At 41.8% G+C, this 24176-nt stretch overlaps 1 protein-coding gene across 1 annotated transcript in view; it reads right to left on the bottom strand.

Moving 5' to 3' along the window:
- The window catches only part of dnal1 (dynein, axonemal, light chain 1), a 42375-nt gene that overhangs the window by 2224 nt on the left and 15975 nt on the right, over positions 1 to 24176 (bottom strand). Inside the window, exons 6-7 of the mRNA XM_069917309.1 lie at positions 18232 to 18358; positions 975 to 1115 (exon numbers count right to left, since the gene is read on the bottom strand). Coding sequence (XP_069773410.1) covers positions 975 to 1115; positions 18232 to 18358 — 268 coding nt within the window. The remainder of the gene's footprint in view (positions 1 to 974; positions 1116 to 18231; positions 18359 to 24176) is intronic.

The following is a 24176-nucleotide window of genomic DNA, read 5'->3' as shown; positions in this document are numbered from 1 at the left end:
ACTTTTCTCCTGAGCAGCCTCCCTGTAATCCTCCATTAATTAATTTTGTCAAAATTCTGCTATGTGCATCGTACCTTGAAATCCAGGCCCATTATCCCATGTGCCAGCGGTACTCCCAGCACTTTTGTGTACTCCCACGTGCATGTAGATTTAAAAATCTTGGTCTTCAAATCATGAACCTACCAACCTGAGGAAAAACAGCGAGCTCCAAGGAAACTTACAGTCACAAGTGAGCATGCAAATGAAATTTAAGGGACAACCCTTCGGCAAGACATCGGGGAGAACTCTGCTCTTCTAATTGTGGCATGAGATCTTTTACAGGTTTTTGTCTTGCCACTCATCCCAAGGATAGTACCACTGACAATGTGACACTCACTTGAGGCTGCACAGAAGTGTTATTACAAACTCATCCATCTATTCTCAGTAACCTCACTCTGCCCCAGCTCCTCAGAGATTCGTCTTTTCCTAATTCTAGGCTGTGCGCAAGCCTCTAAGCATGAGACTGGTCGTCGTGATAATAAGGTTATTGTCTGACACATTGTACAATACAAAGTTTTAACTTGCTGGAGCCAAATGGGTAGTTGTAAAGAAAAATTATAACAGTAAACTAATTAAATTAAGAGACAATAATATACCAGATAGACTATATTCAAAGAAACCTTAATGCAAAAAAAGTGACCTGCAATAGACCAGACTTCAATTATGTCAGCCCAGTTCTCCATTCTCTTGTCACATTCAAAAGATGCACTGATTAGTTTTAATTGACTACTGTACTATAAATTACTCACAGTGTAGGTGGCTGATGGGAGAATCAGGGATTGTTAATAGGCATATTGGAAACAATAGTGAACAATGAAATAAGTGGTGGTGGGGGGAGAAATGGAATTGTGCTAACAACTAGCAAAGATCAGATGGGCAGAAGAGCCTCATCTACATCAAAATGAAACATGAATGAATAAGCCACATGAACATACCATCCAGTTTCTTCAGCCCAGTGAGCCGTTTTGTTGCCTCATCCACCCAGATGCCTTCAGATGAGTATTTCTCCTCTATCGGGTTACCCACAAACACGAGGTCGACCAGGTTAGGAAGATCAGCCAGCTTGCTAAACTCAGCTAAACATTAAAAGTAATAAGTACAGTGAGGAGAAAATGAATGAGAATGAGAGTGACACTGATAACAAAAGATAAATGAAGTTCTGGGAATGACACCCCTAAATGAAGTTAATATTTCTTCATTGTACATCATGTGAGAGAACTGGAGTCTAATCTGAAAGGTTGGCTAGTTGTCTTATGATACATGCTCTCCCTGCATATCGCACACAAGATCTTAAGGGGCTTTGACACAGGGACATGAAGAGGATGTTTCCTCGTGTGGGAGAATCTAAAATTAGAGGCCACTGTTTAAAAAGATGATGAGGTCATTTTCCCCCCACCCCTATAAGAGTCAGGTGACCTTTGAACTTTTCCTCAAAGGTTGCCAGAGCCTTTGATTCTTTGAAGGCAGGGATAGAAGGGGGTCTTGATAAGCAAGGGGGTGAAAAGTTAATACACAGAAATACAAAACCTGAGATTACAACCTGGTCAGTCAGTGATAAACGTATTGAGTGGCAGAGAAGTTGAGGAGCTGTGGCCTCGTATATTAGGCAGAAAGTGGAACAAAAGGGGAGACAACCAAGTGATGTCAGATGCTGGAATCAGGAGGCAAAAACAATCTTGGAGGAGTTCGAGAGGGTCAATCAGCATCGGGGGGAGATGGTTGATGTTTTGGCCCATTTTCTCTGATCCATTGAGATCCTCTAGCAGACTTTATTTTGCTCCAGATTCTAGCATTTGCTATCTCTTGTCAACTTTGATGAACAAAAGGGGGAATTTAACACTCCTCATGTTACAGATAGCGAAAGGATTTGGATGGTATGTATAAATGCCAAAAATGTCACTGGAGCATAAAGCCTGTCATTTTCTGAAACACATTTATTTAAATATCAGCTTTATATATATATCATACCATAGGCTGTGCAGTAATTTGCAATGATTGATGTGATAATAGTTTGTACAAAGCAAATTTCCACAAATAAAATTCAGTTTTTAATGATATAGTTCAGAGAAAGTGAGAAAAACAAATAAAGTTCCTACACTGTGGATAATTTATGGCATCTTTTCAATGCATACCCACTTGCCCTGTGAGAGGGAATGCCAGTCTGGGTCAGAAATGGTGGATAGGCATATTGCACAGAAGATCCTGAGGGACTTTGACACAGGGAACATGGGGAAGGAAGTTTCCTCTTGTGGAAATTTGGAATTAGGTGGTACTGTTTTAAAGTCAGAGAGGAAGTGATTTTCATCTCCAAAAGTCTTTGGAGCACTTTCTGAAAGCAGAGTTTTTGCTACTTTGAAGGCAATGTGATTACTGGTAAGCAAGGAGGTGAAAGGTTATTTCAGGTACACAGGACGAAAGCAGATGGCTGGAAGAAAGGGTGGACGAAGGTGCCAACGATTCCCTCAAGATTGGGAACACTGCTGATGACCAATCATTAAAATTTGTAACACAGAATTAACATGAGAATTAAAAAAACATAAACCAAGCACAAGGGTTTGTTTCTTAAAACCTATATCAAATCTAGGCTATATAATACTTGGAGTGCATGGTGGAATCCAAGTTTCCATATTATTGATATAGAAACACTGAAGAGAGTGGAGAGAGAACCTTTTAGATTTCTTTCACATTTCATGACCTGTATAGATGGTACAATACTGTACTGACTGAGTGGCAGTGGTGGAGAGAATAAAATGGTAATGGTGATAGATTGGGTATCCACCAAGCTAGCTGCTTTAATTAAATTTAAATTTAATTTGGACATACAACTTGATAACAAGCCCTTTTGGCCCATGTGCCCGTGCCACCCAATTGACCTACACCCCCGATAGGTTTTAAAAAGCGGGAGGAAACCCACGCAGACATGGGAGAATATACAAATTCCTTCCAGACAGCATGGAATTTGAACTCCAGTCCCATTCGCTGGTGCTGTAATAGCTTTGGGCTAACCACAACACTAACTGGGTCGTCCTCTTTGTCCTGGATGGACTCAGGCTTCCCAAGTGCCTCTGGAGTTCCACATCCAGATGAGAGCATCCAATCACATTCATGTTCAGCAAGGTGTGCTATGCCCAGAGGTGCTTCACTCTCATCAGCTTCTAGCCCACTCTTTTAACCACAATATTTACATTACTGTTACATTGCTTCCCATCAATAATGAGCCCCCAGGCCATTGATAGGGTGGACTCTGGAATAGCAATATTGCTAAATGTCAAGGGTACGTGGTTAGACTTCTTGTTGGAAATGATCATTGCATGTATTTTTGTGACACAAGTGTTACTGGTCACTTCCCTAGTTCATGCTTGAATATTGGTTAGGTCTGTGCATACAGGAAGGACTGCTTCATTTGTTCAAGAGTTGTGAATGAAATTTACACACCAGGGGTAGCACCATGCATTATAAAAATGAGGCGCTAAACTGATAAGCTGACTATGTGCGCTAAACTGCAAAGAGAGCATGCAATTGAATGGAGCTAAGCAACCTCACAACAAACCAACAAGACCAGTTTTATAATCTTGCCACACATGGCCAGGAATAGGGGTGGAAATTATATATCATTACTAAAGTCTAGTTTTTGTTTAAATTCTAGGTTATTAACTAAATTTAAATTGCAGACCTGGCATGGTGGGATTTCATTTCAGCTTGCTGGACAGTTAGCTCAAGCCTCTAAGCTACCAGAACAGTAAATTTAACTACTGCCCCACATCAGTTAACACAAGAATGCAAGGAAACACAAAGATGCTATCGGAAACTTGAGTAGACACATCAAAAAAGAATGAACAGACCAGGCTTCCTTTCTCTTGAGAAATGGCAGCTAACAAGATATTTACAATTATAAATAGAAAATGTTGGAAACATTCAGCAGGTCAGGTCTCATCTTTGGAAACAGACCAGTCAAGATTTCAGATCAGAGATCCTTAGTTAGAATGAGGCAACATCTTTGACCTAAAGCATCATGTTCTCACTTAACAGATGTTGCCTGGTCTGTTGAGTACTTTGCATTATTTTCTGTTTTAATTTCAGCCCCCACAATTATTTTCATTTTCTTTTAATGAAAGGTCACAATGAAAAAAGCATTTTCAACGGTGTTGAAGAAAAGTAACTCGAACTCATCACAATAATATAGTCACTAAAAATAGAACATGACTGAGGGAAAGGGAAGAGAGGGTCACACTGATGGATTTAGAGGAAGACAGACAGGAGGTGCATAAACACATCAACTATAGCACAAGCTCCAGCACTTTTCCTCAAAGGTTGCCAGAGCCTTTGATTCTTTGAAGGCAGGGATAGAAGGGGGTCTTGATAAGCAAGGGGGTGAAAAGTTAATACACAGAAATACAAAACCTGAGATTACAACCTGGTCAGTCAGTGATAAACGTATTGAGTGGCAGAGAAGTTGAGGAGCTGTGGCCTCGTATATTAGGCAGAAAGTGGAACAGAGTTCCTCTGCTTGATATCCTCAGGTTTGACTAGTAATGGAGATTTAACTAAGGTGTGCCTGATGTTCAAGGATTGGGTCAGATAGCTAAAAATAAACTATTTCTGCAGATAGGTGATTAAGATTTAATGTTATGGAAACATTCTGATGTTTGTAATCATTCAATGCTTGTGGAAATCTGCAGCCCCACTCCAGAACTCTTTTAATATTGAGGCAGTATGAAGTATTCCAAAGTTGAAGTCATTAGGTTCTTGGTAAAGTTATTACAGGATACAGAACTAATGGACCCAAAGTAAGGATCAACAATGATCTAATTGAGACTCCTGGAAAGCCTCATTGCTTTCCTAGGTAACCAACGCCTGTTAGGTGTCCCTTCATTAGCAGCTTTTTTCTCTCAAAGCAGTAAGTCTCAAAACGCAGCAAAGCAATGGCAGTCTTCCCTACCCATAATCCCCCCACACAGCTGGAACTGTTCTGGGAAACAGAGCGGTTCCAGCTGTGTCGGGGAGTATGGGTAGGGAAGACAGCCATTGCTATGTCACATTTTTATGACAGGTGGCACTGCGGAACCAGTTGTCCTGCCACCTTCAGATCCGAAGGCGCCTCTGGATATGAATAGGATGCTTTTAGGGCTGCTGTCGGAAAGGCAAATTCTTAGTTTTTCATCTGCTCCTGTAGCCGGCCTTAAGGTGGAGGCCTGAAAATGAAAAGAGACAAAGGGGAAAAGAGGCACTTTTGTTTTAGAAGGGAGAATTCTTCTGCTTTCACAACCATCCTTTCTGTCCAGTGATGGGCATACATCAATACTCACAGGTTGGTTTAGGCAAGATCTTGTACAATTCAGATGCCAGCCCAGAGAAGTGGACACAATAAAAAATGTTGTTTGGTTTACTTCTCAGCATGCTTCTGGTCTGGTAGAGTAACTCCACTTCATTACCTGGCAACTTGAATACAGAGATGGATGGAGTTTAAAAAACTGTTTAAACCATCCTTAGAACCCACAGGAAGCTGTTCAGTCACCCTCATGTTCATATGTAGTGGAGCAGGAAGCCAAGTACAATTTATTTTAGAGATACAGTGCAGTAATTGGACTTTCCCACCCACGAGCCATGAGATAAATTAACCCATTAATCCCCTTCATCTTTGGAACATGGATGAAAACCCACATGGTATTGTGGAGAATGTACAAACAACTTAGTGTTTGATACAACCACCAATCACTGGTGCTGTAAGTGTTGTACTAACCAGCATGTTAACCATACCATCTTTATACACTGTGAACACTGAATACTATACAGTAGATTGGAAGAAATGCAAGTAGTTCACTGTTTCACCTGGACAGACAGTTTGGGTCCTGGATGGTGGAAACAGAAGAGGTGAAAGGATGCATTGCATTTCCTGCTGATGCAAGAAAAAGTGCCAAAGGGGGAGTTGATGGGAATAGAAGGCAGCATCAAGGAGCTTGTTTATAGCTTATCCCCTTAGTCACTCCTGCTTCACCCTATCAGAAACAATTCCTTTCTTCTCTCTCTGTAGCTTAATGAGTTGTGTTTGTCTTCAGTCAGTATGAATTGGAAATAATGTTTCCTCATTATCAACACAACTCAAGGATGCATGCTTCACCCACTGCTCTACTCACTATACACCCATGATTATGTGACCAGGCGCAATTCCAAAAGCCCTTTTCACATTGGCTAACCAGTAGATTGGCCATTCAGTGAACTGGTTCTGCTTTTCACAGTGAACCACTAGCCGTTTTCACACTGCAGGTAAGAGGTGTCCCTACTTCGACCTGGTGAAATTCCTGAAGGTGCAGGACCTCCTGGACCTTTCAAACATGGTCCAAATTCCCAGAAATTTGCCCTCCTCAGCAATTTAGGGGGAATCCCATCCCCAACTGATGACACGTTACGCACTCACAGGAGCTAAAGTTCCCAACCCTTCCCTGTTCATCAATTGCCCACCTGCTCCCTCTCCCCACCCCCGGCAGTCCACATCGAATGCTTGCCCGCCCCACTCCCTCCGTCCCATCCCAGCCATCCATCTGTCCGTCACCTTCCCACTCCATCCCCCCACCCCCACACTTCTGGGTCACTTTGGCACATCACAACAGCGGCACAATGTGGGATGAATGGCTGACTTTATTTCTCAATCCCTCACACAGCTGCAACTGCTCTGTATTTTCCAGAGCGACTCCAGCTGCGGGAGGGAGTATAATTAACGAAGATGGCCATTTATCCTGCATTGTGCCACCATCGTGACATGCCACCGTCGTGACTTATCGAAGCAGCCTGCTGTTTTGGGAGGTGTGAATCTTTTAATTTTAATTGCCTACGTGACACAGCATGCAAGTGCTGGCGACACGGGGCTTCCCCTACTTGGTAATTTGCCTTTTCACATCACAAGGAAAGGGTGGTCCAGGAAAATTATCCGGGTCCACGGCCCTATCTCCAAGGAAGGGCAACAGACCCCTTTCTAAATTCCCGGGCTGAACTTTTAACACCACAGGTTCATGGGAGGGTTCCATGGAAAATTTCCTGGGAACCTTCATTTTACACTGTGGTGTGAAAAGGCCTACTCTTAACCAGCTTTCTGTGTTCTTTCATATTCATCACAAGTCATCCCTGGGGATAGGGGATTCCATCCTCCACTGGTGATATCTGAGTGACGCATCGAGCTATGGTAGATCTGCCCTAAATCCTGATCAATGTATTATGATCTTGTAGTTAAACAAAATTAATCATGCCCAATTATAACATAATAAGCTATATGTACAGCACAGTAAGAGCCTTTCAGCCCATTGTTGTGCCGACCAATATAAACCATTGTAAATTTATAAAGGACCATGGGAAGGTTGTATAAAACAAAGCTGCACAATTTATAAAGACCGTGGGAAAGAGCCATGGCGGACCTGCCCTCCCAGATTTCTGTGTGGTAGAGAAAAGGCTGTATGCATGGAACAGTCATGGAAGGGTTTTCCTGCTGCACAGAATTCTGGGAGGGCAGATTCACCATCACTCTCTCTTTCTCTTTCTCTCTCTCCCATTGTGACTTTTCCACGGTCCTTTAGAAATTTAGTTTATATAGGTCGGCAAAATTATACCTTCTTTTAATCTTTGTTTTCCTTCACATTCCTGCACTACTTTGTCCCCGAATAGTCCATGTCCCTTTCACACTGGGCTAAAAGGCACATGGGCTTTAGTTGACACAGGGGATGATACAATCTACCTTGGTTGTATCATCCCCAGTGTGATTTGATGCCTGCATGCCGATTAAGGAGCTTTCACCCTGGGACATGGTCCCAGTGTGAAAGGGGCTAATGCTATGGACAAATTTGCTGATGACACCACGATTGTCGGCAGAATCACAAATGGCAATGAGGAAGCATACAGGAGGGAGATATATCAGTTCATTGAGTGGTGCCACCCCAACAACTTTGCACTCAACATCAGCAAAACTAAGGAAAGGATTGTGACTTCAGGAGGAAGTTGGGAGAACACAATCCAGTCCTCATCGAGGGCTTAGTAGAGGGGAGTGTAAAGAACTTCAAATTCCTGGGAGTCAACATCTCTGAGAATCTGTCCTGGAGCCTCCATGTTGATGTAATCACGAAGAAGACTCGCCAGCAGCTATACTTTGTGAGATGCTTGAGGAGATTAAGTATGTCACTGAAGACTCTTGAAAACTTCTACAGGTGTACCATGGAGAGCATTCTGGCTGGTTGCATCACTGTCTGGTACAGAAGTACCAATACTTAGATTAAGAAAAAACTCCAGAGGGTTGCTAATTCAGACCATGATATCGCGGCATCAGACTTCACCATCAAGGACTTCTAAAAGAGATGGTGTCTTAAGAAAGCAAAGACCTCCACCACCCAGACCATGCTCTCTTCACTTTGCTACTATCAAGAAAAAGGTACAGGAGCCTAAAGATGAGCACTCATCGTCACAAGAGCAGCTTCTTCCCTTCTGCCATCAGATTCCTGAATGATCAATGAACCAAAGACACTGCCTTGCACTATTTTTATTATTTATTTTTTGTAAGGTGGTTTATATGAATGTTTGCACAGTGACGCTGCCACAAATCAACAAATTTCATGACAGTAAATTTTGATTCTTACTAGTTCAGATAAATGGATTTCAACCTGAAACATTGACTCTGTTTCTCTTCCCATTGATGCAGCCTAACCTGTTTCTTGCATTTCCTGTTTCCAAGGCATGGAAACAGCCCCACAAGTCCAGCTTGTCCATATCCTCCTGCCGTAGTCCCACAACATCACTCTGCCAATTTGAACTTATAATCAATGTATCATTGATAATAAAGGGCATGGGTGAGTACTATTTTATTTACTGTATCAAGTTGATAATGGGGAACAAATTAGGCTAATCTCACTTTACAACTTCATGTCAGCCCCATCATCCACGTCACAAGTACAGGCGTATGGCAGATACCATGAAAGAATGATGCCTGCTTCACAGAACTCAACAGTTGTGGCACTGACAGGATGCCAGAGACCAGGCAAGTAGCATTCAAACTGGGTATTCAGAGAATAAATGGTGAGCTGGAAGATACAACCTCAGTTTATCAATCAAGACTGACATTGTCTGAAAACTCCAAGGTTGCCTCACCTATGCTGTGAAAGTTCACAACTTTCTTCATGCAAATTAAACACAAAATAAGAAATACGAGTAGGAGTTGGCCATCTGGCCCATCGAGCCTGCTATTCAATAAGATATAGCCATGGACTGACTCTGCTCCATTTACCCAGCCCAATCCCCATAACCTTCAATCTGCTTCTCAAATCCACTTCATGAGGCAGAATCTACTGGGAGAAGCAGTTCTTCCTCATCTCTGCCTTAAGTCTAACCCGCCTTCCCCAATCTTGAGGCCATATCTATAGTTCTCATCTTGCCTACCATCTTATCCTTCCTTTTATATGTTTCTATAAGATTCTCCCTCATCATTCTAAACTACAGTGAGTGTAGTCCCAGGCTCTTCCCAGGCTAAAAACACACCAAAACACAGGCTAAAAACACACCAAAATGCTGGAGGAACTTAGCTGGTCTTTTCAAAGTCTATAGGAAACAAAGATAATATTGTTGACATTTTGGCCCGGAGCCCTTCTTCAAGGAATAAGAAGAATAAACCAGAAGCAGGAAATCTCAGAAATTCAAACCAACAAACGGTGCTAATTAGATAATGATAAGAGATGAAAGGTGTCGGAGAAGAATGGGGTGGGGGGGGGGTGGTGGGGGTGGATTCACAAAAGCCAGAGAAGTTCATATTAATGCCATCCAGTTGGAGGGTGTCCAGTTGGAAGATGAGGTGTTGTTTCTCCAATTTGTATGTGGTCCCAGTTTGGCAGTGCATGAGACCATGAATAGACATGTCAACAAGGGAATGGTATGGAGAATTGAAATGGGTGCCACTGGGAGATCCACACCATTGAGTCAGACAGAGCTGAGGTGCTCAACAAAGTGATCTCCCAGCCTGCGTCCAGTCTCTCTGATGTAGCAGAGACCACAAGGAGAGCACCGGATGCAGTAGATAAGTGAAATGTTGCTTCACTTGGAAGGACTTTTCCAGGCCCCAAATGGTGGTGAGGGAGGAGGTACAGGTGCAAGTATAGCATTTCCTGTGGTCATGGATAGGTCCCAAGGGAATAATTGATGGGGACGGAGGAGTGGACAAGGGAGTCAGAGAGGGAGCAGACTGCTCCAGAAAGTACTGAGAGGAGGAGAGAGGGCTATGTATCTAGTGGTGGGATCACATAGTAAGTGGCAGAAATGGGAGAGTAGGATGTGTTGGATGCGGAGGCTGGTGGGGTGGTAGGTGATGACAAGAGGAATCCTGTCCTTGTTACAGGTGGGGGCAGAGGGGACCAAGGCAGATGCAGAGGTAATCGAGGATATGTGGTGAGCACTGAGTTGATTGTGGTGGAGGGAAAGCCACATTGTTTGAAGGAGGACATCTCTGACCACCCATTTTAATTCTCCATCCCATTCCCTTGCTGACATGTCTCTCCACTTGTAAATTGGAGGAACAAAACCTCATCTTCCAATTAGGCACCCTCCAACCAGATGACATTAATATCGACTTCTCTGGCTTTTCTTATAACACCCTCCTTCTTCCTCCATCTCCTTTACCCTTCTCTGTCTCTCCCTTCCATCTCCTTTCACACAAACATGATCAATTCTTATCTTGTCCCTTATATCCAATTAACACCTTTTTGTTGGTCTGGATTTCTCCTCCATTGTCTGAATTCTGAGATTTTCTGAGATTTCCTGCTTCTGGCTTATTCTGCTTATTCCTTGAAGAAGGACTCGGGACCGAAACATTGGTAATATATCTTTGTCTCCAACAGATGCTGAAAAGACTGGCCGAGTTCCTCCAGCATTTCAGTGTTTTTACAAAATCACAGCATCTGCAGACTTTCACTTTTCATTCTTATAAGATAACCTCATTTGCTGATTCAATCTGGTGAATCTTCTCGGCACCACCTCCAAAGCCAACTCTCAAATAAGGAAACCAGAAATGCTCCCAGCATTCCAGGTGCATCCTGCACAGTTGCAGCAGAACCTCCCTGCTCTCAAATTCAATCCTCAAGCAATGACGGCCAACATTCCATTTGCCTTTTTGATAATCTGCTCAAGGTTCAATTTATTATCAAAGTAATAAAACAGTGTCATTTTACATGAAATTTATTTTTGTCTGCTGATGGCAGACAAATTTGCCATTGGTAGGAATTGCCAAAACGGCCCTTACTGTCAGACTCAGAGAGAAGCAAACGAGAGTCCCCCCCACAGAGTCACTGAGTGTCTGTAGATTCACCTCCAGCACTTCCGCAGCCCCCGCACAGAGTCCAGTCCAAACCACTGGCAACCCAAGCTCCAGCTCCAACTTGGTCAGGAACCCTTCAGCACCCTCAGCACCTCCTCTCATCACTGTTCCAATACCTGGTACCCCTCCAGCCAGTTTAAGCCAGTCTCCAGCAGTCCATAGCTTCCATGAGTTCCTTTCCTCGAGTCGGCAGCAGCCTGCTGCATGCACAGTTCCCTCAGCCACAGAGACCCCTCACTGGTCTGCCGCCATGGTCATCATCCTGTGGGTCATCATCTCTGCTTCTCCTTAGACAATAGACAATAGGAGCTGGAGTAGGCCTTTCGGCCCGTCGAGCCAGCACCGCCATTTTACAGATCATGGCTGATCACTATTATCAGTACCCCTTTCCAGCCTTATCCCCATAACCCTTAACTCCTTTGTCCACTAGAGTCTTATCTAACTCTCTTTTGAACATAATCAGCATATCTGCCTCTACCACCTTCTGTCGCAGAGCATTCCACAGATTCACACTTCTCTGGGTAAAAAAATGTTTTCTCATCTCCGTCCTAAAGGGCCTACCCTGTATTCTTACCCTATGCCCTCTAGTCCTCGTCTCCCCCATCATTGGGAACAAGTAATCCGACTTCACCCTTTCTATCCCCCTGATGATTTTGTATACCTCAATCATGTCCCCCCTCATCCTTCTAAACTCCATCGGATACAAGTCCAGTTTTTCTAGCCTTTCAGCATATGTCAACCTCGCCATCCCTGGAACTAACCTTGTAAATCTGTGCTGCACACCCTCTATAGCTAGTATGTCCTTCCTCAAAATTGGAGACCAAAACTGGACGCAATATTCCAGGTGGGGTTTCACCAGGGCACTGTACAACTGCAGAAGGGCGTCTCTGTTCCTATACTCCAATCCCCTCTTTATGAAAGCCAACATGCCATTTGCCTTCTTCACAGCTTTCTGAACCTGCATGTTAGCCTTTAGTGACCAGTGAACAAGTACACCCAGATCCATTTGCACCTCCCCACTCCCTAGCTTGTTTCCATTTAAATAATACTCAGCTTTCCTATTATTGCCCCCAAAATGGATAACCTCACGTTTGCTCACATTGAACGTCATCTTCCATTCAGCAGCCTACTTCCCCAACCTGTCCAAGTCCCTCTGCATTTTCCTGACATCCTCCTCACACCCCACACCGCCACCCAGTTTAGTGTCATCTGCAAATTTGCTCATGTTATTAATAATTCCCTCATCCAAATCATTTACATAAATTACAAACAACTGAGGACCCAATACTGATCCCTGCAGCACTCCACTCGTCACATCCTGCCATCCTGAAAAAGACCCGCTTACTCCAACCCTTTGTTTCCTATTTCTTAACCAATTTCCTATCCATGTCAGCACCTTACCTCCAATACCATGCTCCCTGATCTTGCCCACTAGTCTCCCGTGCGGTACCTTATCAAAGGCCTTCTGGAAGTCCAAATACAGCACATCCACTGGCTCTCCCAAGTCCACCCTCTTTGTCACATCCACAAAAAATTCCAGAAGGTTAGTCAAGCATGTCTTAAGGAATCCATGCTGACTAGCCCTTATACTATTATTACTGACTAAGTGTTCTGCTATTTCTCCTTTTATGATGGACTCCAATATCTTCCCCACCACTGATGTCAGGCTAACCGGTCTATAATTTCCCGATTTCTCCCTCCCTCCTTTCTTAAAAAGCGGCACCACATCAGCCACTCTCCAATCCTCAGGGACCTCCCCCGAATCTATGGAACTTCGGAAAATGTTGACCAGTGCCTCCACAATTTCCATAGCAACTTCTTTAAGCACCCTGGGATGCAGCCCATCAGGCCCTGGGGATTTATCATCCCTCAGTCCCAACAATTTACTCACAACCTCTTGCTTCTGGATCCAGATATCCATTAGATCTCCTACTTCCCCAGGAAAGTTCCCCAAGTCTCTTGATACTGCATGACCACTACCCCCTAACTGACCATAACCTATATCCTCCTTGGTGAAGACAGTTGCAAAGTACTTGTTAAATTCCTCAGCCATCTCCTTGTTTCCGGTAATAATTCCACCCTTTTCCATTCTTAATGGACCAATTTTGGACCGAACCAATTTCTTTCTCTTCACATATTTAAAAAAGCTTTTGCTATCCTCCATTATATTATTTGCTAATTTCCTCTCGTACTTCATTTTCCCCTCTCTTACAACTTTCTTAGTTACCCTCTGATGCTCTTTGAAGGTTTCCCAATCCTCTAACTTTCCACTCCACTTCGCTATCTTATACTTACTCCCTTTGGATTTGATATTGCACTTGATTTCATTAGTTAGCCACAGCTGCCATTTGCATCTCCTAGAGCCTTTCCTCCACTTTGGAATAAATTTGTCCTGAACCCTGTGAAAAATGTCCAAAAATACCTGCCATTTTTCCCCAGTTGTCCTCCCAGCTAGTGTATCTTTCCATTTTATTTTGGCTAGCTCCTCCCTCATAGCTTTATTTAACTGCAGTACAGATGCTTCCGACTTCCTTTCTTTTTCCCTTTCTAATTGCAGCTCAAAAGTAACTATACCATGGTCACTATTCCCTAATGGCTCCCCTACATCGAGGTCACTTATTAACTCTGTGTCGCTGCACAGCACCAAGTCCAGAATTGACTTCCCCCGGTAGGTTCCTCCACTAGCTGCTCCAAGAAAGTATCTCGTAGACATTCAATAAACTCACTTTCTTGTGTTCCTGCCCCCGTCTGATTATCCCAGTCCACCTTCATGTTGAAGTCCCCCATAACTACCATATTGCTACCACTTTGACATGCCACTCTTAATTCCTGATTTATACTTCTACTGATATCTGAGCTACTTTTCGGAGGCCTGTAAATGACCCCCATTATGGTCCTCATGCCTTTGCAATTTCTTAATTCTATCCAAACAGACTCTACCCCACCTGTTTCAATGTCTTTCCTTTCAAACGCCTGAATTTCATTTCTTACCAACAGAGCTACCCCACCTCCTCTTCCTAACTTTCTGTCTTTTCTATAGGACGTATACCCGGGAACATTTATTTCCCAATCCTGCCCTTCCCACAGCCATGTCTCCATTACTCCGACAATGTCATAACCTCCCATTGCCATTTGCGCCTCAAGCTCATCCATTTTATTCCTTACACTCCGTGCATTCATACCTTGATACCATATCTCCTTTCTCCCTCCACCTTTGTTCTCGATGCACTTGTCCCTACTCTCCTATCACTTATAGTTCCCTTTTTCCTTATTGTTTCACGTCTAACGGAACCACCCCTATATTCACTCTCCTATCTGCTTCCCTATCAGTCCTGTTCCCTTCCCCCTGCCAAATTAGTTTAAATCAAATCCGACAGCATTTTTAAACCTAACTGCCAGTATATTGGCCCCCGTTGCATTCAGGTGTAAACCATCCCTCCTGTAGAGGTCTTGTCTTCCCCAGAAGAGATCCCAATGGTCAATGAACCTGAATCCCTGCACTCTGCACCATTCCTTCAGCCACACATTTAACCTTCTCCTTCAGCCACACATAGGGTTGATCTTCCTGTCCTCTGGTGCCCTGCTCCAGTCCTCTGCTTCCCTGGAGTGTGCAGTACCTCGTGGCTGCTGCCGATTAATAGGAGTCGCCATCTTAGGTGCAGACCAGTGGTTGCAGGATTTCAAATAAAACCATCGAAGGCTCCCACAATGGGCCGTTCAAAGCCTGTGAGGAGCTGACGACAGTTGACTTGGCGGCTGGGCCCCATGGGAGCGCTGCATCTCTACTCCCTTACTCCCTGTGGGTCCGCACCAGCGGGAGCACTGCCGCTACAGTGGCTCTGGCAGCACTGCCATCTTGCCAACATTTCAGTCAATATCATGAAATTCAGATTCCAAAGGAGGATGTTGGATCTGAAATGTGAAATTTAATCCGCTTCTTGTCCCACAGATGTGGCCTGACTGGTTGAGGATTCCCAGTATTTTCTGTTACGTCAGTGCTACTCTGTTTCAATGTGAATGCATTTGAGGTAGTGAGATTTCATCCCCTGGATCCTCAGTTGCCCATTCCCCTCCATCCTCTGTATTTCTTTTCATGGATTCTTCTGCAGACAGTAGTTATCTACACCTGCCTCCTGAAGAGTGTTTCTGATCTGTCGGACATACATTTAGGGATTTTTCTTTATTCTGATGAAAATTCTTCTCTCATCAGTAGTGGCGATCTTCCTTGGATACCAGTTCGATCTTGCATCTTAATGATGTTCCAAACAGTTGATTGGTAATCCTAAGGTTTGGGTGATGTCTCTTACTGTTTTATTCTTGTTTTTCAGCCTCATAAAGGCCTCTTTGACTTTCATTGACACAACTCTGGTCCTTCATGTTAAAAAATGGCATCTACAGACTCCAAAGGTAATTAAAAGCTTAGAAACAATCCTAGCTCTCTTATACCTGCACAAGTGAAGCAATTAAACATAGCAGAGTCCTCACAAACACCTGTGAAGCCAAATATCCCAGAGGGAAATGAGAGGACTCTGTATAAAAGGTGCTGTAATTTCTATATTGTCAAACCAAAACACATACAAATAACCATGAATAAAATCTGGAATGTGTATTTTAATTACATGTGAATTGTTTGCTTACAAATTTAAAACTGTGGAGCACAAGGGCAAATAAAATAAATCTCAGCTGATCCTTTACATGTCATTTTCCTGCATTGCTCGCATGTCCATAGTGTTATTTGCACAAAAATGCTTACAATTGTATTAACAAGAGCAACATATGGGCTACTCTAAATAGTGATATTTAATATTAAATTACACAAATGGCATACACATTCATGATTATTTTGCATCAATATTTATAATGAACATAAAAGAGGATAACACCTCTGTCATCCTGAGAAATCTAATAGTGAAACAGAACAGAAAAATCACCAAATGTAACAAAGGAAATTATATTACTGAAGAAAAATCCTTACAATCAGATAACAAAGGAATTCAGAGGAATGAGAATATGGATTTGGCATGGATCAGATATTGGGCAATGGATTGTGATGAATGAGAAAACACAGTGGCTGAATAGGAGTGCAAAAGAATTTGTGGTCAGGATTATGAATGAGAGTGGAAGCATGGCAAATGCTGGAATTGGTAGAGTCAGGTTTAGTCACAGATCAGTGTTCATCAATTCATTCATAGGACGTAAACATTGATGGTAATGCCGTCATTTATTGTCCAAACTTGAACTAATGAGGCAAGCGAGAGTCAACCACATTGAAGGGTCTGAAGTCACATTTACACCAAGTTGGGAAAGAAGAACAAAGTTTCTCTCCAAAGGATATTAATGGACTAGATGGATTTTTACAACAAACCAACAGGTTCATGGTTGGCTGCACTGGAAATTGTTTATTTGTTAATTCAAGATATAATTATATGTTATATTTCCTAGCTGTCATAAAGAAAATGAACTCATAACTCTGGATCAATGGCCCACGACTATGAATCAATTGAATTGAATTGTTTATTGTCAAATGCACTGAGATATAGTGAAAAACTTACCTCATGCTATCCAGGAAAATCAACCCATCTTTGAATATAATAGATGGTGCAAAATAAAACTGAATTGCAGAGTACAATGTTAAAGAGAAAAGATTCAGATAAAGCAGTACAAGAGCAGCATTATTCTACTTCTGAGAAATCCTGCTGGTAACAGCAGGAAAGGAACTGTCTTGGAAAATGGTGGTATGCATTTACAAATTACTATGTCTTCTGCCTGATGAGAGGGGATTGCTGCCAGATAAGTAATTTAATCTGTGTGGTACAATTTGTGGACGGATGGGGATTAGGTAAAAGCCATGAGCCCAGGGAAAGTCAAGAAAGCAAATTCCTTAAAGGCACAAACTGGGTTCTCAAAACTTCCTGGTAACTACCCTAGTAAAGCCCTTTAATTTCCATGAAAAACAGGCTTCACAGAGTCAATGAACGTCTATCCTTGCACAAGGCACTATACAGATCTGAACCCTCCATTCCCCAATGTACCAGATGGAGGGCCAGGAAAGAAAATTGTAATCACCATAATCCATTTTCGAGGTAATCATATCTAAACTTTTTTTTAATAAAAGCATTTGCTCCTGTATTTATTATTTTTAAAAAGTAGATTAAGAAAATTGGCAAAATCAAGTCTAAAACTGGGCTGAGAAAGCCAGTATGATCATCAAACTTCCTTGGGGTTAAAGAAAACACCACAGAGTAAAACATTAATTTATGGTTTCCAGGATTACTGAACTCGCCCAACAAATTTAGTTCCATTGAATGACAAGATGGAATGCTCAGAGGGCAATACATCAGAAACAGACAGTCTTGAGCTGGCAATCAACCACAAATTTTTACCCAGCTTCTATTAATGCAGGATACTGAGGACATTCTGAAATTTTCAACTCCTGTCGGGTGGAATAAAGTCACAGGTTCAAGGGCATAAAAGCTCCAAACATTTTCAGTGTTTGCCAGTTCTGGATTGGTAAAGTAAAAATATTCCCACAGAGGTTGAATTGTCCTCTCATATAAACATAAGAGATTTAGTTACACTATTTTGGACACCAGGTGAGACTTCCCTGCTATACCAGCCAATATTTATCCATCAGTCATTCACGTGATATTTTGCTAAAAGGAAATTAGTTGGCATTTTTCTTGCATATACTGCACATATTTTGATTATAATTTAAAATTATTTCATGGGCAGTAATGCTTTGCCATGTTTTGATGTTGTGAAACTTATCCAGCATTTACCAATCCACATAGGTACTGACTACCAGGGGTTTTACTGTAAAGCAAGCTTTTCTTTTTTTAAAAAAAAATAGCACATACCCCAATCCTTCACAAGGTTGTTTGACATGTATAATACTTGTAACTGCTTCATGGCATGAATTCCTTTAAGCTTCTCTATTAAATTATAGGATATCCACAGTTCTTCCAATGTCTCCCCAACTGCCTCCTGCAAAAAGTAAAACTGATTACAACAGGAATGCAAGAGTGCCAGGAAAAGCTTGGTTTGTTTGTATGATTATTTTAATCTACAATGTAAAGGATTTCATCACAATGGAGACGAGTAGTGCTGCCTTGATTAAGATGCAAAAGAATTTGAAAGCTAAGTTTCTTTTAAAAGACAGGTAGGCAGAGCATTGGAGTTAATCTGCAAGACAAAAGTACAGTAAAAATCCCCATTATCCAGAATTCAAGCAACTGGCAGCCTCAACCAAGTGGGTAAAAAAATTGCAGAAAATAAATAGGATAAAAAATACACAGGGTTAAAATGCAACCCCCCCCCCCCCCCACCCCCACCCCAGGTCAGTTTGCTAATCCACACAACATACCAATCCCCATAGATGCTGGATACCAGGAGTTTTACTGTAACTATAGAAATCACTCAAAGCTGATAGATGGTAACAAAAGAAAATTACTACAATTAAAGTAACTATCTTTAGGAGATGACCAAAAGTTTGTTCAAAATGATGTTATAAAGGGCAACATAAAGAAAGGAAGTAAAAAGGTAGGGAGTACAGAGTTTTAGAGCAAAAAATACAGAGCAGAATTAAATATTACTCTTCATCCCAAGATACTGGGTTGCAAAGGTTAAATATATTAATAAAAATCAGGTGGATCTAATCTGGAGTAAATAAAACCCCTAGAATCCAGTAGATGCTGAACAAGTGTATTTTCCAGTCGCTTGAGACTCACTTTTACAATGCCTAATTAATACACTCACATTAAGAATAAATATTTTAAAAGGGAAAAATACTATACTTACACTGAACAAAATACTATACTGTACTTACATTGTATAAATATATAAACCTTAAAGCATTTTACTTTATTTTCAGTCACATTCTTTGAAAACATTTTACTGTCACTGCATCTTTAGGTTCCTCCCCCTCCATGGAGCCGCCCGAAAGACGAACAATAACATTATAGATAATTAACACCGCCCCTCTCCCTCCCCCCACCCCCCCGCTCAAGTTTACTGATAAAACCTCTGATCAGAGTGACTCTTACTTGGCAGGAATAAGGAGACACTTCAAGAGTCACCCCAACAACGAACAGCATCGACCAGCTCTTCATCCTGGGCGACGCTATTGCTACTTCACACATTATTCAAACAGGTGCTATGAGCAAAGCATGACTAAGGCACTCTGCTGGCTGAATATTTGCTCCCATCTTCACCAAAGGTTTTATGTTTAACCATTTATTTTCAACCACTTTAACTTACATATTTTTACCTATTATTTATTTTAATTTTTAAAATGCATTTTCCCAATTTTTTTTGCCAGTTGCTTTAAATACAGATATTAGGGGGTTTACTGTACTATGTTTGTGACTGAGCTGTACTTTTCAGGCCGATTGGACCTGGAAGGGGTGCTGCACCGTGTCAATGGGGTTTATATCATCAAGGCTGATTACAGATCAAATGTGTAAACCCCCCCCCCCCCCTCACATTGTACTAACATTACTTGTGTTACTCAGTGTCTTGGTCTCCACCATCACAAACAATTTTTCAATTCCCACACATCCTTTCCTCTTCTATGCAAATTAAACATGCTTGTTTTCCAACTTTTCCCCAGTACTGATGCAAGGTAATTTACCTGAAACATTAATGTGTTTCTTGCTCCACAGACACTGTCAGGCTAACTATTTCAAGCATTTGCTTTTTACTGTATAAACTTAAATTTGTCCAACTAATTAAATGCCCTCTTGCACCCATTATTTAGAATTCTTGTTATAACTTCCATGTCTTAAACATAGAAAGGAGAGAAATATTTTAACCTGGAATTTTTTTTTTGCAATTTAATTACCCAGATTTGGTGATTGTGAAATTAGTAGTATTTGTTTTTCTTTGCACTACAAAATTGACAGGATCTTGTATCCTACATGTAAACTCAGAAGGTGCAATCTGTCATTTCTTGCTCCTCCACAAGCTGCAGTTTACAATATGCTCCAATATGACTCCAGAGATTAGCGATCTGATGAAAACTCAAGTTTTCCCAAACTACTCTCAAAGCAAAATAGTCTGAAAGTGTTGTGCTTTTTGAATGAAATTCAACGGTGCATTAGATCAAAATTAGTGACAATCTGGAATGATTGTCTCACTGGCTTGAAAATAATAATTTTGTCTAACTGCTTAGATATTCTGATCATTATTTTACAGGTGTCTATGGCATCGGTAATGAGGACAAATGAATGGGAGGACAATGCAAAGGAAGTTGTAGACTATTAGGTGGTTTCAGATTGAAAACTGACAAAAAATAAATCAAATATACTGTGGGTGTCTATTGCATGTATGTAATGGTACCAAGTGTGGCAAATGATATTATTGAACTACAGGTGTAAATTGGTATGATAATGGATTAGTGTGATAACTGACTTATTTTGCAAAAAGGGGCAGTGTTGGTACTAAATTTTCTTGAGTTCAAAATATTCAGGACAGATCAAAAATGGAAAAAGTGGGGTGACAGCACGGATTAAAGAAAATATTACAATGCTGAAGGATGTCCTCGAATCCATCTGAATCCAGCTAGGTAAAAATGATTTAAGTGCCATTACTTTACTGGTTGTATCCCATGGAATACCAATGAAATAGAGGAGCCAATCTGTCAAGAAATTTAAAGGAGGTGCAAGAACTATAGAGCAGTATTACTATTGATTGGAATAGCATTCAAAATGGGGAAGGAATTCCCAAGCATTTTCAGGAGAAATTCCTTGTTCAGCATGTTCCTGTATCACTGGGGATAGTAAAGCCATTATTATGTGATTTGGACATTGCGCAAACACCATATTATCCAGTTATGTCCCGATCGGAGAATGAGACATAGAAGATGTAATCAGATAATTGCTTACTTTGCTTTGATTAAATCATCAACTCATTCTGATTTTAATTTGCAACAAAAAATATGCACACCATAAATACAGAAATAGGCAATGGATAATCTATTATAACCTTATGGGACCACGGATGTAAATGCGGTCGGATGTTGCCCGAATGGACGTTATGCGGTGCATGACTGTATTTAGACAGGGAGAGTCAATGAGAGTCAGTGCAAAAGATGTCACATATATGTTTTGGAAGGTGCTCTAAATAAAAGGCTGATTATTTTTTTTAATGGATTTTTTTTGACCTCATTATTGAATCTTTATTGCCTCCATTCATATTTCTAATGTATTATCCTCTTTCTCCACACAAATGCTGATGTAAATGTAGTTACCGGTACTTAAAGCAAGGATTTTTTTCCATAAGAATATAAACAATTCACATTGTTTAATAATAGACATGATAATTTTATTCAGAATTGGAATCCTGATAACTATTCCCCTTCTCCATCTTAAACACTGCACTGAACTTTATTCTATTATAACAATTAATACAGACAATGAGGTTGCGAACTAAATTGATGTAACACCTTGCTACATATGCTTGTTTGCATATTGAATTGGAACATGGTATTGTATGCAATTGATCTTAATACTCACGACTCATTACTAAATCTTATGTTCTCCTCCTGTATTAGTTCTAATATAATGTTGCATAAATACATGTATAAGAAATTGCCTACCTTACACCTACATGATAAATCCATGCAAAGGTTAAGCTCACCACTACAGTACCTTTGGACACTCTTCCAAAATTCTCCTTCCCTGTGCCTCTTTTCTGGGTTCTTCAGATGTACAATTCCCTTCTCATCAACTAATACCTCATCATCCTGATAAACTACCCAATAACACCAAACATTTCCAAGCAATACTCACGCTGTCCCCACATTCCACCACTTCATCCTTACATATTGCATCTTCACTGCCTTCTCCCAATGCTCCCACTGCACATACAATGCTTTTTTTTCTTTCCAATCCTCTTGCTTGTACAGTAAACACTGCACAACTCTCCTTCAGTTGCAATCTCATACCAGAAGCTCAGTATCACTCTTCCTGACCTGAACCTCAACAGCTGCCCAGGAACAATGCTGTTTCTCCCATCAACACCAAACATTGTTTCACACCAGCTCTGACCCTGCCCACTCCTCTCTCAGCAGAAATCTCATATTTTTGACCAGGTCCCTGATTCCTCACATACTATGTATTCCCCAACTGCCACCCTGTGGTCATTTACCTGACTGTAGCCCCTTCAACCAGAGACACAGTGCTCGTTTCTTCCTTTAAGCACATAGCCTCTGGATCACCATGTTCCTCTTTTCTCCTAACCTCTGACCTCCACCCACCTCTCTGGACATTTCCTGACCCTTGATCACAATCTCAACTTAATTTCTATCCTTCTCAAGTTGGACCTGTTAAACCAAAGCTCTTGATCAAGACGCTTTTCCTCTTTGTTGGTTTACAGTTTGCACAAGGTGCACCACCATTACAACCCTCTTTCTGCCCACCATTGATTGGCTGTTCCCAAAACTAACAAGTTCCTTGAACAATATACAAAAGTGCTGGAAGTCAAGCAACATCCATAGAAAACAATAGGCAGTCAAAATTGGGCCTGAGCACTTCATCAGGTATGCCAAAAATCAGATAAACATCTAAATAATATGGGGGGGGGGGGGGGAAAACAGAGAATGGGGGTGATGCACAGGCGATAGGAGAGGAAGAAAAAAAAGGACCTGATAGGAGGAGGAGGCAGAGGGCTGAAAGATGCTCTCTGATAGGAAGGGGAGTTGGAGAAAGGTAGGTGACGGGCAGGGAAAAGGGAATGGAATGAGGGATACGAGAAAGAAAGGGGAGGAAAAAAGAAAGAACAGTGGGAAGGAGGTTACAGAAATTGGAGAAGTCAATATTGATGCTATCTGGTTGGCGAAGATGCTCAACAAAGCAAACCCCCTAATCTGTGTCCAGTCTCCCCAATGTAGAGGAGGTTGCTCCAGGAGCACTGGATGCAGTAAATGACTCCCAACAGATGCACAGGGATGGTGAATCCTTGTTAAGGAGGTAGGCTCAAAGATGGAGGCAGTGGAAGAAGATTCAACATTTTGATGATTGCAGAACTCATTAAGATGTGGCATTGGGGGGGATGAAGGTGAGGTCTCTATTGAGGGGAAAGCATTCTGTCTAAGAGGAAGGTCAGAGGGTATAGTGAAGAAACAGCAGGGCTTGGAGTTAATAGTCAGGAGGTGTGGAGGGGGCTAGAGGGCTATGGAGGATTGAGGGGGTTTGAGGAGAGTGGTGGAAGAGATTTGAGGGGGTCAGAGTGATATGGTGAAGGGTTGAGGAATTAAAGGGGCTATTCTCTCTGCTTTCCATAGGAATCACTTTCTCCTACCAATCGACCCCAGTACTTACCCCTGTGACAGCAAGAAATGTTATACTTGTACCTACAACTGCTGCCTTACCATAATAAGGGTCCCAAATAGTCCTTCCAAATTAACTAACACCACATGTGGTCCCTTAGAGGGTCGTTACTGCATCCAGGGCTTCTGCTGCAGCCTCATCTACATCGATGGGACTGGAAGCAGACTGGGGATTGTTTCGTTGAGCACCTTCATTCTGTCTGCTGCAACAGCAAGGATCCCCCAGTGGCCAGCCATCAATTCTGCAGCTCATTCCCACATGTCATGACTGTCCACTGACTCATGTGCTGACAGGTGGAGGTTATATACAAATTGGAGAACAACACCTTATATTGCATCTTGGCAGTCTCAAACCAGATGGCATCAATATTGACCTCTAATTTCCATTAAACCCCCCCCACCTTCCCCTGTTCCCCCTTCTTTTTCTTCTCTTTCATTGCTCATCACCAATACCTTCCTCCCCACTCCTTCCCTTCC

Source organism: Narcine bancroftii, chromosome 2, assembly GCF_036971445.1.
Source record: "Narcine bancroftii isolate sNarBan1 chromosome 2, sNarBan1.hap1, whole genome shotgun sequence".
In the NCBI taxonomy this organism is placed as follows: domain Eukaryota; kingdom Metazoa; phylum Chordata; class Chondrichthyes; order Torpediniformes; family Narcinidae; genus Narcine; species Narcine bancroftii.
The sequence above is the reverse complement of the archived record's forward strand: the minus strand, read 5'-3'. Positions and strand labels throughout refer to the sequence as shown.